The sequence below is a fragment of the Microtus ochrogaster genome, linkage group LG8, assembly GCF_000317375.1.
Source record: "Microtus ochrogaster isolate Prairie Vole_2 linkage group LG8, MicOch1.0, whole genome shotgun sequence".
Classification (NCBI taxonomy): domain Eukaryota; kingdom Metazoa; phylum Chordata; class Mammalia; order Rodentia; family Cricetidae; genus Microtus; species Microtus ochrogaster.
The window spans coordinates 12,625,902-12,641,237 of NC_022033.1; the positions used below are offsets into that span (position 1 = coordinate 12,625,902).

General features: G+C 49.9%; 1 protein-coding gene across 15 annotated transcripts in view; it reads left to right on the forward strand.

Moving 5' to 3' along the window:
• The first annotated feature begins 6,525 nt into the window (after positions 1-6,525).
• Zmynd8 (zinc finger MYND-type containing 8) overlaps positions 6,526-15,336 on the forward strand; it is a 96,403-nt gene continuing 87,592 nt past the window's right edge. For 4 of the 15 annotated variants that reach the window (XM_013352155.2, XM_013352159.2, XM_013352157.2 and 1 more), the window contains exons 1-2: positions 6,527-6,720; positions 15,098-15,168. In XM_013352155.2, the coding sequence (XP_013207609.1) occupies positions 6,707-6,720; positions 15,098-15,168 (85 nt within the window). In that variant the 5' untranslated portion in view covers positions 6,527-6,706. Of the gene's footprint in view, positions 6,721-6,758; positions 7,158-7,878; positions 7,965-9,110; positions 9,146-10,805; positions 11,480-11,938; positions 12,238-15,097; positions 15,169-15,336 lie in introns of those variants that run through there. The other 11 variants (XM_013352146.2, XM_013352156.2, XM_013352158.2 and 8 more) reach the window with 7 other exon arrangements.

Here is a 15,336-nt window from a genome sequence, read left to right on the forward strand (position 1 = left end):
TTCATATAGGGAAAGTTTTTCCTCCCCAAGATTCCATCCATCCATCCATCCATCCATCCATCCATCCATCCATCCATCCATCCATCCATCATCTAGCTAGGTTTTTCCAAGACAGGGTGGTCCTGGCTGTCTGGGAATTCATTCACTCTATAGACCAGGCTGGCGCCTCTGCCTGACCGACTGTCGTCCCCCCCCCCAAGTGCTGGGATTAAAGGATTGTGCCACCACCACATGGCAAGATTTTATTATTTTTTTAAGTACGTGTGTGTGTGTGTGTGTGTGTGTGTGTGTGTGTGCAGGCATGCATGTGTTCACGTAAATTGACGAGGACCACTCCCATCAGGTGATCCTGGGAACTGAACGCAGGTTGTCAGGCTTCCCTCAAAGACCTCATTTCCTGAGCCCTCTTGCTGGCCTGGAGGGAAACTCTGAGGCTAGGAAACTGGACATGGGCTGCTTTGTGCCTTAGCCACAGTGGTCCATGGGAGGGTGCATTCAGGCTTCTAGGTGGGTGTTGTGATGACCACTCCCTGGGTAGATGAGGAAATCTAGGCAGGGAGAATTGTGGACCTTGGATGAGGCCCTGCAGCCGGTGAGTGGAGCAGCTGGGATTCACAGCCGCCAGCCACACATTCAACCGCTGTGCCGCCCTTCTGTCTCTTGATGTGGGGAAGAAAGAAGAGTGAAGGGTGCAGACAAACAGGGCCCTGGTTGAGCTGAGGGGTGGGGGTGGGGTGGGAGAGAGTCAGAATCTGAATGTTTATCTGCCCAGAATCCTTTCTTTTGTATTTTTGCTGTGCTGAGGACAGACCCAGGGACTATTCTACCACTGAGCTAAATCCACAACCTTTTTTGCTATGATCTTGCTATGCAGCCTAGGCTGGCCTTGAACTCAGCCACCCAAATGAAGAAATTCGAGACATGCTCTCCCACACCAGGATTTGGAGGAGTTCTTTCTGAAGCCAGAAGGAAGGAAGAGATGGACATGTTGGGGTCCAGAGGAGGAGGAAACGGCTTAGTGTTTTGAAGTGGATTGGGGGAGCCGAGAGACGGGCTGAAGGGAGGAGGGACAGGGCAGAGCTGGAGACCAAGGGCAAAGGCCAGAGGAAGGGCGCCGGATTTGCTAGCAGGCAGAAAGAACAGATGGGCATGCCGAGTGGAGTGAGCCGCGGAAGGAGGAAGGAGCTGGAACCAGAGATGGGAATGGTACCCAGCTGGTGAGGATGGCTGCTCAGTCAGTTGTGAGACGTGGCTTTTGCTCTTAGAGGGATGAGAATCAGGGACGGAATCGTGGCGTTTTGAGGAGGGACAGGGACTGGACAATAGTTGCTGGCACCCTGGGTGGTTATGTGGTGTGCATACATTCTCTGAATTTGCAAGGACTGGAGCAAAGGTTTTGGTAGGAGACTGGCAGGTGCCTCCTCATTCATTTATTCATCCATTTATTTATTTATTTGAGACAGGTTCTCTCTATGTAGCCTTGGCTGTCCTAGAACTTGCTATGCAGACCAATCTAGCCTCAAACTCACAGAGGTCCGTCTGTCAGCTTCTGCCTCCCTAATGCTGGAATTAAAAGTGTGCGTTACCACTCCTGGCCCTATTGTTTTGTTTGTGGTACTTGGGGATGGGATTTAGGGCTTTGTTTTTTTTTTTTTATGCCTGTTATACCCCATGGGTAGATGATGGTTTATAGAGCTTTAATAATCTGGGGTTGTCACTGGGTTTGATTTGGGGCACCATGGGGAAGGATTCAGAGGCAGGTTTGAGCTCAGTGAAACCCCCACATCAGTATAGGACCCCAGCTTCAGTTCTGCTGACGTTGAAGCCATCCTGTGTAGTGTAGGATGTGGTTCAGTCAGTGCCCCTGGACTATCCCTATTAGATCCCTGGAGCATCTCCACCCTCAGCTCCTAGATGCGACAATCCAGAACCTCTCCAGAGATTATTACCACATGGCCTTTGGGAGGCAAATGTTTTCCTCCATTGAAAACCGATGGTCTAGTGGGAAGGAGAGACAAACAGTAAAGCCACTGGGACGGCAGAAAAGCAGGGTTGGGTAACACCAAATCGCCCTCCTTTGTCTGATCCTGCGCTGTTCACAGACACACATACCCCACACCTGTGCTGCCGGCCATCTGCCTGATGGGGCACAGGCTGTTCAACCTACCCCCTGCCCTTTGCCCCAACCCTTTGGATTCCTCTCGTCATCCCTTTAATTCTGCCAGTCCCTTCTAGAAAGAAGTAAAACCACACACATGCACAAGCACATGCACACGCATGCACGCACGCTCATGCACACACACATACTCCTCCTTCTGGGGCAGACATCTTGTCCAAGGGAGGGACGAGTCCTGGCTGCCTGTTTGTGGCTGTAACAGGCTGCTGTCAGTTTCATCCTTGAAGGTGAGCCTGCTGTCATTGTCCCCAAGGTTAGCTTCCGTTCTAATTGGCCAAAGAGAAACAACACAAAACTGAGGTATTTTAAACACCACCCTGCCTCAAACCCCATCATTTCCCATAACAGACAAGAAGCCTGCTGCCTGCCTTCTTGCCCAAGGCAGATAAGTCCAGGGCGCCTGTTCCCTAGTCACTGCCTAAGCTATCTTGGGCTGCAGCTTGCACAGGCCGCTCCTCCTCCTGCTGCCTGGCTGCTGGCCAGAGGCTTTGAGAACATCTCAGCGAGGCCTGGCCTCTGCTAAGTGAGGCGCTGGAGAGGGAGGGAAGGTGGACCAGCCAGCCCTTCCCCTCCTCCAAGGCTAGCTGTCTTGACACCACGTGGCTTCCCAGAAGCCGGATTCTGACCTTGTAAGCGCAGCGGCAATGAGCTCTGTGCACAAGCTTCTTTCTAGTTGTATTCTGAGACAAGGTCTCTAAGTCACCCAGCCAGCCCCCCATGATGCTCAAGGCTGCTTCCAGACTTTTCATCCTTCTAATTCAGCCCCTCACTCCACCCAGGAGCTGGGATTACAGGCCTGCACCACCAGGCTTAGTGAAAGAGACAGGCTTTAAAATCGTCTTATTAGCTCATTACTTATTAATATCACCGAGGAGCGAGCTTGTCTAGGCCTCTGCTGCCTTTTCGATGCAGAAGTGTGACGGTTGTTGATTTTCCCCCTTCCCTTGCATTGTTGTGGACTCCCAACCTCAGCACAAAGTGCACTCTGGGTTTCACACTTGCCGGTGGGGCGGGGAGGGGGGCGCATGTCCACAGGCCTTTTTTTTTTTTTTTTTACTGTATCTCTGGTTTCTCCTCACTGGCTGTCAGCAGCCAGCTCTTCTTCAGTTGTGACAGCCCAGAAGTCTCCAGTTGTCACCTAGGTTGGGGGACAAAATTGCGTCTGTCAGAATGCACAGATTTTAAGAACTAAAGAAGCCCCATTCGAGGTGGCAATCTAGCAGGAGGATTGTACGGGAAAGGGGGCTTGGGCTTGCCCTGGGCCTCAGCTGTAATGAATGGGCGGTTGCATCCGTTCAGTTCGATGGCTCTCAGCTCTGTTGCTCAGAATTCAAAGCCCACTTAAGGGCGCTCTCTCACTCTTTCTAATTTATTTTTATTTCATGTGCATTGGTGTGTTGCCTACGTGTGTGTCTGTGTGAGGGTGTCAGATCCCCTGGAACTGGAGGTACAGATTGTTTGTTGTGAGCTGCCACACCGGTGCTGGGAATTGAACTCAGATCCTCCGGAAGAGCAGCCCGTGCTCTCAGCCGCTAGAGAAAGGAAAAGGGCCCGCCATTGCAGCCTCAGTTCAGCCTCACTTCCGTGTCTTTTTCCAGAGGCCAAAGTAATCCAGGGCTACTCTTGGGTTGGAAGTCAAAAAGAGGCACCTGCTAGCTGTGTGACCCTAGCTGCACGTGGCTTCTCCGGCCCAGTTCAAGCTCTGTAGCCAATCCTTGCCCTGACGTGGCAGCCCAGCAGAGAGGCCTTCAGAAGTGTTTTCTGTTCCTTGTGGGAAGCTGCATTCCAACTAGCCCCAGATCAGCCTTGGCGGGTGGGCGGGTCTCAGGTCCTCCTCAATCTGTGTCCTTCCCAGAGTCCTGTCCGTGTCCTACCTTTGCCTCCAGCCCAGTTACATTTCCCAGATAACCTCAGCCAAGCCTGAATGGCAGCGGCGTTCCTCAAACAAAGCTCTCCCAGTAGGTCGCCAGCAGGCGTCAGCTTCCTGCTCTTTGCCCCAGAAAACAGTTCAAGTGATCAGATGCAGGGAGAGAGGGAGGGAGGGATAGAGAAGGGAGAGGGTGTGTGTGTGTGTGTGTGCTGCAATTACTTATGCACCAAGCTCTAACCCAGGGTATCCATGAACACTCCGCTGCGTGTGTATTTCCTTCTCCAGTTGTGAAGTTAGGAGCCCATGAGCTCTGTCAGCAGCCCCGTTGGTGTTTATTTCCCTAAAGCAATATTTCATGTGAGCAGTGGCGGAGGCTGCTGCCACATGAATGGGAGGGAAGAGGAGAATGTACCCGGATTAGGCCTCTGGTTCCCCATTTGGTCCCAGTCAGGGCTCCCTCCCCAGTCAGAGCTGACTCCTCCCTCGGGGTGAGGCCTGGCCTGTTGTCCTGAGTGCTTTTGTCAGGCCTCGTGGCTTTGGAGATGTCCTCTCTGAGTCTTGGCCTCAGCCCGTTAAAACAACAAAATCCTGTCTTGTTTCCAAAGCCAGGGCTCTTTCCTGCACTAGTGTGTTTAGATTCCTGGCTGGGTCTGGATCCTGATAGCAGACCCGCAGCCAGGGAGAAGGCATGCCGGCCTGCTGGGCATCTGTTGTCCTTGGGGGGCAGGGAGAGCTAGCAAACAGCTCCACTCTTATTTGAGGAATGGTGGGGGGCAGGAACAAGTCCTAATTTCAGTCGCCAAGGGGAGATTTTATTGCTTCCTGGGTCCGCCTCCTGGTGTCTGGCTGAACCAACTCCAGCCCCCAAAGAAAGGTGTTTATTTAGCTTCTGTTGTTTTTTTTTTTAAATATTTTGTTAATTAAGGACGTTGTTTAAAAAATAACTAAAGAATAGGAGAGAGGCTTGGTCAGTCTAAGACTCTTTCCCTTTGCCTTTTCTACAAACGCACCTTTTAGGAAGAAACAGACGTTGGCCTCCCACCCGGCACTACTGAAACCAGCAGAATTATAAGCAGGGCTGAGAAACTAGTTAATATTTTACTGGGGAGTAGAGCCAGGGATTCGGGGGGTGGGGGGAGTTGCCAAGTGTGAAGCTGTGTGTGAAATCGCCTTTCCATCTGCCTTAGGGGACGAGAAGAAGCAGTTCTCTGTGGAAATAAATTGAAGCAAGAACCCTTATGAAGCCCAGGGGATTTGTCTGCCCACCAAACAGGGCCCAGTTCCCCCCCAGAACACACATACAGGGGCGATTGTGGCAGAAAGGGCTAACCTGTGGGTGTGCAGGCCTGACTATAATGGACGTTCTTGTTTCCTGGCCGGGTTTGACATCTTTCTCTGTCCCTCTGGATTTAAATGGCTTCTCAGACACTGCCTGTATGCCCTGGATTCAGAAGGTCCACGCCTCCTTGGGAAGCAGAGGCGAGACAGCAGTTAGTGCGCTCTCTCTCTCTCTCTCTCTCTCTCTCTCTCTCTCTCTCTCTGCATCTGCCCGGAGAGCTGCAGCTGGTATTTTTCCACAGGTCTTTTCTGCAATCTCAGGGCCTAGTTTTTCCCAGCGAGGCCCAGAGTCCGAGAGAGGGTTAACAGGCAGGAAGCTGAAGGCATCACAGACTAATACGGAAGTCAGATTTTTGTTTAACTGACAGGTTTAGCAGGCCTCATCGGTGGGGGAGGGAGCTGGGAAGGGAGGTCTGTAGTTGGAGGCATGTGGCTTGCTAGCAACGCTTTTGGCTTTTCTTAGGGTAAGCTTGGGGAGGGTTCCCCCACTTGCCATCTTGACAGAGAGACCCTCTTGGTTTTTCTTTGAGGACCGCCAGGAGGTGGTGAGAGGTTGTAGACTCCCAGCCTTGCAAATGGCTCTGTGGGCCTGCTTTCTCCAACAGGCACTTTGACCATGACTAGGCAAACTTGACCACTCCTCCCCACAGCAGCGGCTCCTCAGCTTTCAGGAACCTGGCTGCCCCTTGCTGATTTGTTGGGGGCCTCCCTTGGGCGCCTGTTTCCCCTCCCCAGCCCCTCAGAGGCCTGCATCTGGCCTTGCCCCTCTTGCTCCTGTCTCCCTGGGGCTTTCCAGCCCTCAGCTCGACTTTCTCCTTTGAGACCCTCTCAAGCTGGCTTGTTCTAGAAAACGGCCCGCTTGGCTCCTTAGAAAAGGACTTCTGTGTGGGGGCAGGTGTGGCTGAGCCCTCCAGCCCACCCCAAAAGGGCTCTTCCCAGTGGCATCCTGGCCTCAGGCTTCGCTGGAGCAGGTCAGGCTGGCTGCGCAGGTTTGCCAGGACCGGGAAATCTCGCCAGGGTGTGGGAGAAGTGCGTGCGGGGGCCCCTTTCCCAAGTTTTTCTTCCTGCAAAAGGCCTAGCTTGGCCTGTCTTTTTCTATGCACAGGATGGCTCTTGCTCACCCGAGCCTCACAAAGATAATCGCTCAGGAAGTGTTTCAGCCAATCCGCGGCGGCTTTACACTCCGATTTGCCGGGGCAGCCAATCGGGGATGAGCTTTTATTAGGCGGCCAGATCATCAGCCGAAGTGCCAAACCCTTTTTCTGTGAGAACTAGGAGCCTGTCCTCCATGTTTTATAAGTATTGACATTACACAGTTAACAATGCATCCACAGAGGTAAGCTCGCCTTTTTAACCATCTTTTCCCCCCTCCCTCTGAGCCATGCGACTTGTGGACTAGCAGTGTGATTTCTCTGTAGTCTGGCTGGGCCACACTCACCCCCCCAGAGCACTTAGGCTAACTTGGGACTGTTTAGAGAGATTTTTTTTTTCCTTTCTTGGGTCACATGGCTAAGTAGCCATTAGCCACAGCTTGATTTTACAGGCTGGTGAGGGCCTGGGACACTTTACTCTGTCCAGGACATAGAATTTCTGGAATACTTTGAAGCTAGATCCTGGTGTGCCAAAAGAGTAGCTATTATTTTATTTCCCCTTCTTTTTTTTTTCCCCCTCTCCCTTCCTCTCCCTCTCTCCCTCTCTGAACAGTTCCCCCCACCCCCACCCCTGCACTATTGTCTGCTCTGTCACAGGCCTGCTGGGGGAAGAAAATGGAAGGTAAGCCCGAAGGTCCTCTCCCAGCCCTGCTCAGGACTGCGTGTGGCAGATAGCAGAACTAGCAAGCCTGCTTCTCCAGAGAGGTTCTGGGAAAGGCTGGGCTAAGTTCTGGCAAGAGAGGATGTGTGTTTGTTTGCAACAGAACCCAGGCCTGAGCAAGAGCTGCGCTCAGGGAGCCAGGCTGGCTCCTGGGCCTAGGTGGGTGGTGGCGTGTGGCCGCTCCTCTTCCTCCACTGTGTTTCACACTTAACAACGACATTGTTCAGTCTTTTTTTTTTTTTTTTCCTGACTTAGCTTTGGTACAGAGTGTTCTTCAAGTCAGCCTACAGCCAGCAAATGGTTCTCAAAGTGTTTTCTAGCCTCTGAGGGAGTTTTGGGAGTAGGGTTGGTGCCTGGGGGGTGGGGTGGGAGTGGGGATGGGGAGAGAGTTTTGAATAACATCCTGCAGGAAAAAAAAAACCTGGGAGGACTCTGACTCCTTTAGCTTTCTATTCTTGCATGATTTTCCATGGGCTAATGTTTCTTTTATCCTTGTTTTCTTGCCCCTCTTTTTTTTTTTTTTTTAACCATTATATCATCTTCTGGCCTCTGTAGAGGGCATACCTGAAGCTCATGACAGCATCTCATATCCAGTTGCTGGGCTGTGTTAGTGGTGGTGGTGGTGGTGGTAGTGGTGGTGGTGTGCGTTTTTAATAATACCATGTAACTGTTTACAAAAAATTTTCCTTTTTGGTCAAGTCCCAAACCTGCCAGCTCGTTCTCTCTTCCTAACTGGAAAAGTGGGACGGTTGCTTGAACGTATGTTGGGTAAGTAAAGCAATCCATCTCCTCTGGCCGTGTAGCAAGAGTTCCATGAACATTTGGGGGTCTGTTGTAATGTGGGGGAGGTGGCTTCTAAAGAGTGCCTTGAGTTGAGGTGATGGCTTAAGTCCACTGTTGTTCCTGCTAATCTGCAGTTAGGGCTGCAGGTCTCACTTCCTGTTTACCCTCAGCTGGGGAGGAATTGCTGGGTTCCTTGTGACTGGCAGCTAGACCTGGAATTGTGTCTGGCTCTTATGAACTCTGGGTAGGTGGCCTGCTTGTGAGGTGTGGACAAAACTGTTTGTTCTTAGGGGTTCCAGAGCCCCCCCATGGGGGGTACGTGCCTGAGTGTGCCTTGTGTTGCCATATGTAACTTATGGTGTTTACATCTAGTACAGAATCCTCTCCACTCTCAAACTAGGTTTGGTTTAGGACTCACTGACCACCAGTTTTAGCCCCCACCCTCACCCCGCCCAAGCGTGCTCCACACTTCTCAGTGCATGCTGGCTTTTCATTCGCCCTAATTCTAAGGGTGCAGTTAGAATCTTAAACTGACAAAAGTCGACTTTTCTCTTAGCATGTATCTCCAGGGTCTGCCTGGAAGCTCACAACACTTTATTTCCAGCTTTGAGATCCATGCACCCTGCATGGAAGTGCGGCCCCAGTGTGCAGTGGTGGTCTCAGAGCAACTTCGCAGGGCACTAATCTTTCTCTTTCAGTGTTTAAGCAACTCACCCTTTGACATCAGTTGGAAAAGGTTCATTTAGTAAAGCGATCGGGACGAAATTATGAACTAGGCAGTCTGTGTGAGGCAGGCCAGCGTCTCTGAAGCAAAAAGACAGATGGGGTGTAATGTTCTGACCGGTGCCACTGGCCCACACAAGTTCTGCTACTCCCTTTCTTCTTATCTCGGTGCTGTAAATGGAAATTACAACCTGAGGTTCTTGTGGCCTTCCCCAGAACCAGTGGCTAATCAGAAGCCTTCTGGTTTGCCTCTTTCAGCATTTGCATAACTTGTCAGGCTGGAAGGAAACTTGAGGGCAAAGCAATTGTCCTCGGAAAGCTTGCGTTCAAATGGCTCCCACAGGTTTGGAAAGCCAGGGTCTGTTTGTGAATGTGAACCCCAGCCAATTTCCTAACCCTGGCTCAAGCTGCCCAATTTTCCTCATGGCCACCACCATGCCCTGGTTGGTAAAAAGTTAATTGCTTTCGAAGTAGCATTCTTTTCCAGTTACTAAAGGGAGAATAAAAAAAAAAATTACTGCATTGCAGTTGGACCTCAGTGCTGGCTCACAGACTAGCCCAATGGGGTTCCTTTTTTCCCCTGCACTCTTAAACCAATAGATTTTGGGAAAAGGTTAAAGATTGACAATTGCAGTGGCCTGAGTATAGGACTTCTGGAAATTTCTACTTTTTTTGTTCCTTTTAGGAAAGCAGGTGACCAAGCTGAAGAGATCCTTCATTCCATCCCTAGGATCCCCCATCCCCCACCTTGCTTCTCCTCATCAAGGTGGAAGGTTCAACACTTGTGCAAATTGCAGAGGGAAAACAGACTTGAGGGGCTGCTTTCCCTTCCCTTCTGCCTCCTTGGTCCCCAAAGAGGATTTACAGCTGCAGGGAGCAAATACAGACACTGGAGCTTTTGATCTCTCTCTTTCTCTCCCCTCCTCCATCTTTCCTTCTCTGCCCCTCCTTCTCTCTTGCTCTCTCTCTGTCTTCCTCTGCCTCCCTCCCTCCCCTCTCTCCCCTCCCTTCGCCCCTTTAAGACCTTCCAGGATGGGTACACCATTCTGCTTTGGGAGATGAAGTGGCATTCACGTGGGGGGAGGGGAGTAACTGCTTTTATTAGCTCCAGAAAATGGCCAGTGCTGACTCTTAACTAGGAATTAATTACATATAATCACTCAGTAAACTTTCTTCAGGGTTTCTTCTAATTGTAGAGCCAAGAACATTGCAGAAGTCTAGTGACTTTTATAATCAACGCTCAAAATGATTTGAGTTAGAAAGAAAGCAAGAGGTCCCTTGAATTATAAAGTAGGGGTGAAAACAATAGTTCTCCCCCTTTCTTTCAGAGAGCCAGTGCATCAGGTCTTAAAGAAAAGGTTGAATGTGGGGGGGTGTGTGTCATAGAAGACTGGGTGCTGGTGACCCACAGGCAAGGTATGTTTGGAAAGTCCAATTTAGTCAAATGTGTGATCTCTTTTGTTTCTGTTTGCTTTCTTTTTCCTCCTGGCTCCTTTGGCCGAGGCACACACTGCTAGCTCCTGGATCTCTTTGCCTTTGGTTGACCCTGAGAAGACACATTCAAGGGGCCCAGCCCCAAGGCTGAGAAGTAAAAGGCAGTAGTGGGGTTTAGAAGCCTTCACGGTTTTTCTTCAAATGCAAAAAGCAAGCAACCTTGGCTTCAGGTTGCTGGGCTCTGCTTGCCCTTCCCCCCTCGGTTCTGTTTTCCTTACAAACAGGGAGGCCCTGCCAGCTCTGCAGCCAGGCCGGCCCTTCCTACCCGGATCTCCTACCTGCAGACTGTCTCCCAGCCAGCGGCCCGGCCTCGCCTGGCTCAGCCACGGGCATGGTGCCCTCCTTTCTTCCTAGGAGCTGAAAAACTGTCACCTTGAAACTCCCTGCTCCCAGCGTTGGAGGAATCCTGTAGCTCTTAGACCTTAGCAGTCAATGACATTGGCCACCATGACGCTATTATTAATAGTTCGGCCTGTGAAGGGGGCTTTGCAAAAATGCATTGCTACCTCCCAGGCCCCGTGGGGGGAGGTGGACGGAAGTCTCATTTGTGAAAGTTGTCTTCTGTGGACTAGGGTTCCTCCTTTGTAGACCAGAGGGGTCTGTCTTTGGTGATCCCTGTTAGCAGGGGTGGCTGCTGTATTTGGTGGCAGTTTTTAGGCTCACCATCATTCTGAATTTTCAGCTTGGCCTCAGACAGAAGTGCAGCCCTGTCGCTCTGCGTCTCCTATGCCTGCTGTTTTACCTGGAGAGAAGGGATGTCGAGCTGTGCTGCTCTGGACTCGGAAGGGCACGAGCTTCCTCCCCTGCAGTTTGCTCTCTAGGACAGATCTGCGCGCCCGGAGACACCTGTCTGTCTCCACATTATGCCAGGGGGCTGCGTAATTCCTAACCTTCCACCCACCTCAGTGCAGGGCAAGGGGGCCCCAGCACAGTCTCCCGAGGAAGGCTGAGCGCCTGAAAGGGAAGGCTGGCTTTTCCTTAGGAACCTGTGACTTCACTAACTCCTGCCACTGACTGCAGTTTGTTGTTTTTTTTTTCCCTTTTTCTTTTTTTTTTTTTATTCTTCTTCAAACGCTGGATTGTTGGTGTCCTTTGGTGGAGCGTTTTCTAGTTCTGATGTTTATGAAGGCAGCTTTGGAACTAGCAGGGCTCCTTAAACATGAGCTCAGCTATTGAACAAACTGCTACCATTTTAGCTCCAATACAGGAATGAGGCACTGTTGCCAGCCGCCATTTTAAGAATCCTGCATAAATAGCTTAGCTCCGATGACTGCCCGTTTTAGGTGAGTGATTATAGAAAGCGCTTTGCTAACCGTCCCCCCCTCCCCCAATTAAAGAAAATTATTTGCAGATTCAGAGGGGCATGCCTGCTTTTGTTTTGCTTTTGTTCCCCCCTTTACATTTTGATGCTGACTGTTGTGACATGGAGGAGGAGGATGCTGTGCCTTGGGTATTAAGTATTTCTTACAGCCTGGACCCTTTTGGTATTTTTGAATGAAAGTAAAACCTGGGAGAAGCGCTTGGGAATGATGCATGATTCCTGAATTGCTGTGTGATCTTCTGACTGGGGCAGCAAGGTCTTCTTGTGCATGCTGGTTATGTGTTCTAGCTGGGTTACAGATTGTTGTAAAAGTCAAAGTATTAAGGGCACTTGGGAAAAGGAGGATCTGCCTATTGTATATCCATCCAGGCTCCCCCCCACCCCCTGTCAAATAGATAGGCTTTTTCTTCTCTCTCTCTCCTTGGGAAGTGTTGAAGGGGTGAGATGCCTGGGAATTACGGATCAGCCCTGAGTCCTCAGAATTAATAATCAGAAGGTTTAAGGCTTCCTGGATGGACAGGAGTGCGGATACAACTTTTAATTGCTCCTTTCCTCCTGGTGCATGTAGGTTTAGAAGGAAGACCGGATTTCTTGCTCAGAGAATGAGTATGGGGGAGTCTTATTTTTTTGGGAAGGGAAAAGGAGATGGAGTTGATTGTGTCTGCAGGTGCTGTATCTTCTTTCCGTAGCAGTTTGTGGATCCACCAGTGAGTGACTTGGGTAAATATGAACCTAAGTGCCGATGGTCTCCTGTATACAGTGTATGCAACTAGTTGATACATTTTTTTCTCTGTTTGCTTATTGTAACCCTGTTCTTTATGCATCCATTCACCCCATCAGACCTTTACAAAAATAGAATTGTCAATTTCTAAGCAGGACTTGTTCCTTTGTTGATTGAAATGATCAGCAGGGTTGTTGGGTTCTAGCAGCCGAGGAAGAGGGGGGGCTGTGCATGCTAGGACTTTTGGGCAAAAGTTCAAAGTATTTTCTCCCGTTGCAGTTTTCTCTCTAAAGATTGTTATTTGGCTACCTGCCCCCCACTTCCACCCCACAATCTCCAAACAGCTCTTAAACTAAATTGCCCAGGATCAGTGGGGGCATTTAGAAAGGCATCAATCTTTTCTCATCAGCTCTTGTGATATGATCCCCTTAGTGCTTAACATTGAACAAGAAAAAAAAAGGAAAGATAAGAAACCGAAGATTGTAGGTGAAAGGAAGTCCCTTGCATGTGGCTATTCTAAATGACTAATTTTGTATTTTATTCGAAATGACTAATTGTGTTCTTTTTGGTCTTTTTGTAAATGGAGTGTTTCTGTTTGTTTTTTTTTCCTCTCAAATTCACAGGCACTGCCATGTCAATTTAGTCAAATACAAGTTGTGCACTTGTGCAAGTGTGCATGCGTGTGTGCACGCGTGTGCACGTTCTTGCACAGATGGGGGTTGCCACTGACTGAAGGGAAGGCTTGCTGTTTTGTGAAAAGGATGGTTTTCTTCAATTGTGCTGGAAATCCTAGGCTCAAAACCGGTGATGCTGTAGCTAAAGTCAGGTGACTATGGTGATCACTTGTAATGCCAGGGAAGATAAGCCAGTTTACCCCCCCACTTCTGTTTCAGAATTGATTATCCTAAACTCCGCAGCAAACAGCCACTCCGAGAAACTACTTTGCATTTTCTTAGCTTCTCAGCCGCACTCCTGCCTGAAGTATTCAGCCCTTCTGGGCTCTTACAAGCCACATAATTGTTCTCTCCAGTGCAGGCCTCCCGCCTTGATCAATACACCTTTCAATGTTCCCATCATGATAGAAATCCTTCAAGGGGGTTTTGTTGTGGGGTGGGGTGGGGGCTCTCTGTGAGTCGTAATTATTTCTCCCCCTCCCCTCTGGAGCACAGACTAGCACTATTCCCACCTCTCAGAATATGGGTGGGATCTGTTTTAAATGCTTCATGCTGGAGATGGGAGCAGAATTCTAGTTGCTTTGAAAGACCAAGGTTTAAGGTTGTACTTTTGAAGTTAACCATCTACCCCATCTCTGCTGGCTGCAGGAATCACCCACTCCAGCTGCACCTGGGGCAGATACTCAGCATTCCAGGCAGGGATTCTGAGTTGGGTTTGCTTTTCCCTGGAAGCTGGAGTAGAAACTGTACCTTCCACTGTCCCCTGTATTGTTTTGCCTTGGTGGCGTGCTCAGGTCTGGCAGGCTGGTTTCTTTGGCGGAGGATCCTGTGACAACGTGTCAGTATTTCTTTGGTGGTTTTGTTGTTGGTCTCTCTACAGATGCCGACTAAATGTCATTGTTACCAAGACTCCATATCACAGTGCAAAGCGTGTTGTGTTAATATTTAAATTCAAACCTAAACTATCTCCCTCTCTTTTCTCTCTTGGGACTAGTTAAAGTTGAGGACTCTCAGCTCTTGTCACGAGCCTTCTTTTCTCTTTCTGCCTAGTTCCTGTTTTGAATTCTGCCCTCCCAACACACCTGGAGCTCTCCCAAACACGACTCCATCTTTCCCTGAGCTTCCAGGCCTGAGGCTGCCTGTTGGAGCCGTCCTTTGCCTTGTCACTCACACAGAGCACAGGACACAGACAGGACGGTCTTCTCTGCTCTCTTCCTGTCTGGCCTTCGAGTCTTCCCAATGGAAAATTCCAGCCACATCAGTTGGTGATGCATCCGTTTCTTCTTACTGAGCCATGATTGCATAGCTTCTCATAGAAGTGGCATCCGGAAATGCCTGGAACGTTCTAGCACACCTATAAGAGCAAATCTGCATTTCCTTCGGTTTGGCTTTTGAAGTATTAGGGGCTTGGAGGGGGGAGGGGTTAGAGATGACAGGGCCTGCTCTTGTCTAACCTGTGTTCCAGCAGAGAAGAGAAGGTTCTGGACAACAGACCCTCCTGGCTAAGGGGACCTGCCTCCTTCCTTTCTTATCCCAGCTCTCCACTTAGCCTGTGTCTTTTAAATAATCCTTCCTCATTCCTCTTTCTGCGCTGGAGTGTAATTAGCCACAGTTCAGAAGGAAGTTATGCCTGCTGGGGTTCAGGCTGCCTGGAGACCCCGGGGTCCTGATTCCTGGGAAAAAGGGTGGTGGAGTCTGGCCATGTTTTTCTACCTTGTAATTTAACCAGTACGTCTGTTTTCATGTTCCTGCCTCATCGGAGAGCTATTAGGTTCAGGATGGGGAGGCCGTGAGTTAGGGATTCTGAGTACCCAGGCTCTAACCTGCCTGTGTGGCACCCTAGTGTCATCAATGAGAGATTTGCTAATTTGAAGGCCGGGTTCTTTAGGCTAGAAGTGGGTAGATTGTTGGAGTTCAAAAACTAAAAACGTGTGCCCCCTCTCATCTTCTAATGAATGGCATGACAATTGAAATATTAATTTGGCCTTTTTCAAAAAGTATTTTTAGCATTCTAGTGTTCTAAAGAAGTCTGTTCATCGTCTTCACACTTGGTTGAAATCAGGTGTGCCCCCCCCCACGACGAGGGTCTGGAGGGAAAGCGGGTTTGCTCTCTGACTCCCCAGCAGCTGCCCCCACAGGGGCAGTCAGCAGCCTCCCTAAAAAGACCTAATTTGTTCTATTTCAGCTTGGCTGAGGAGGAAATAAAAACTGAACAGGAGGTGGAAGAGGGAATGGACATTTCCACTCGCTCCAAAGGTGAGTGAAAAAAATCTCAGATTATTTGCTCAGTTCTCCAGGAGGGGTGGGATTTCTTTTGTTGTTGTGGAGGGGTGAAATGTGGTTCTCCGAGCCACTGGGCGTGACACCCGTCGCGCTGTAGGGGCCTTTGATGGATGAACCTCATTTCTGGAGACAGTCTTTCCT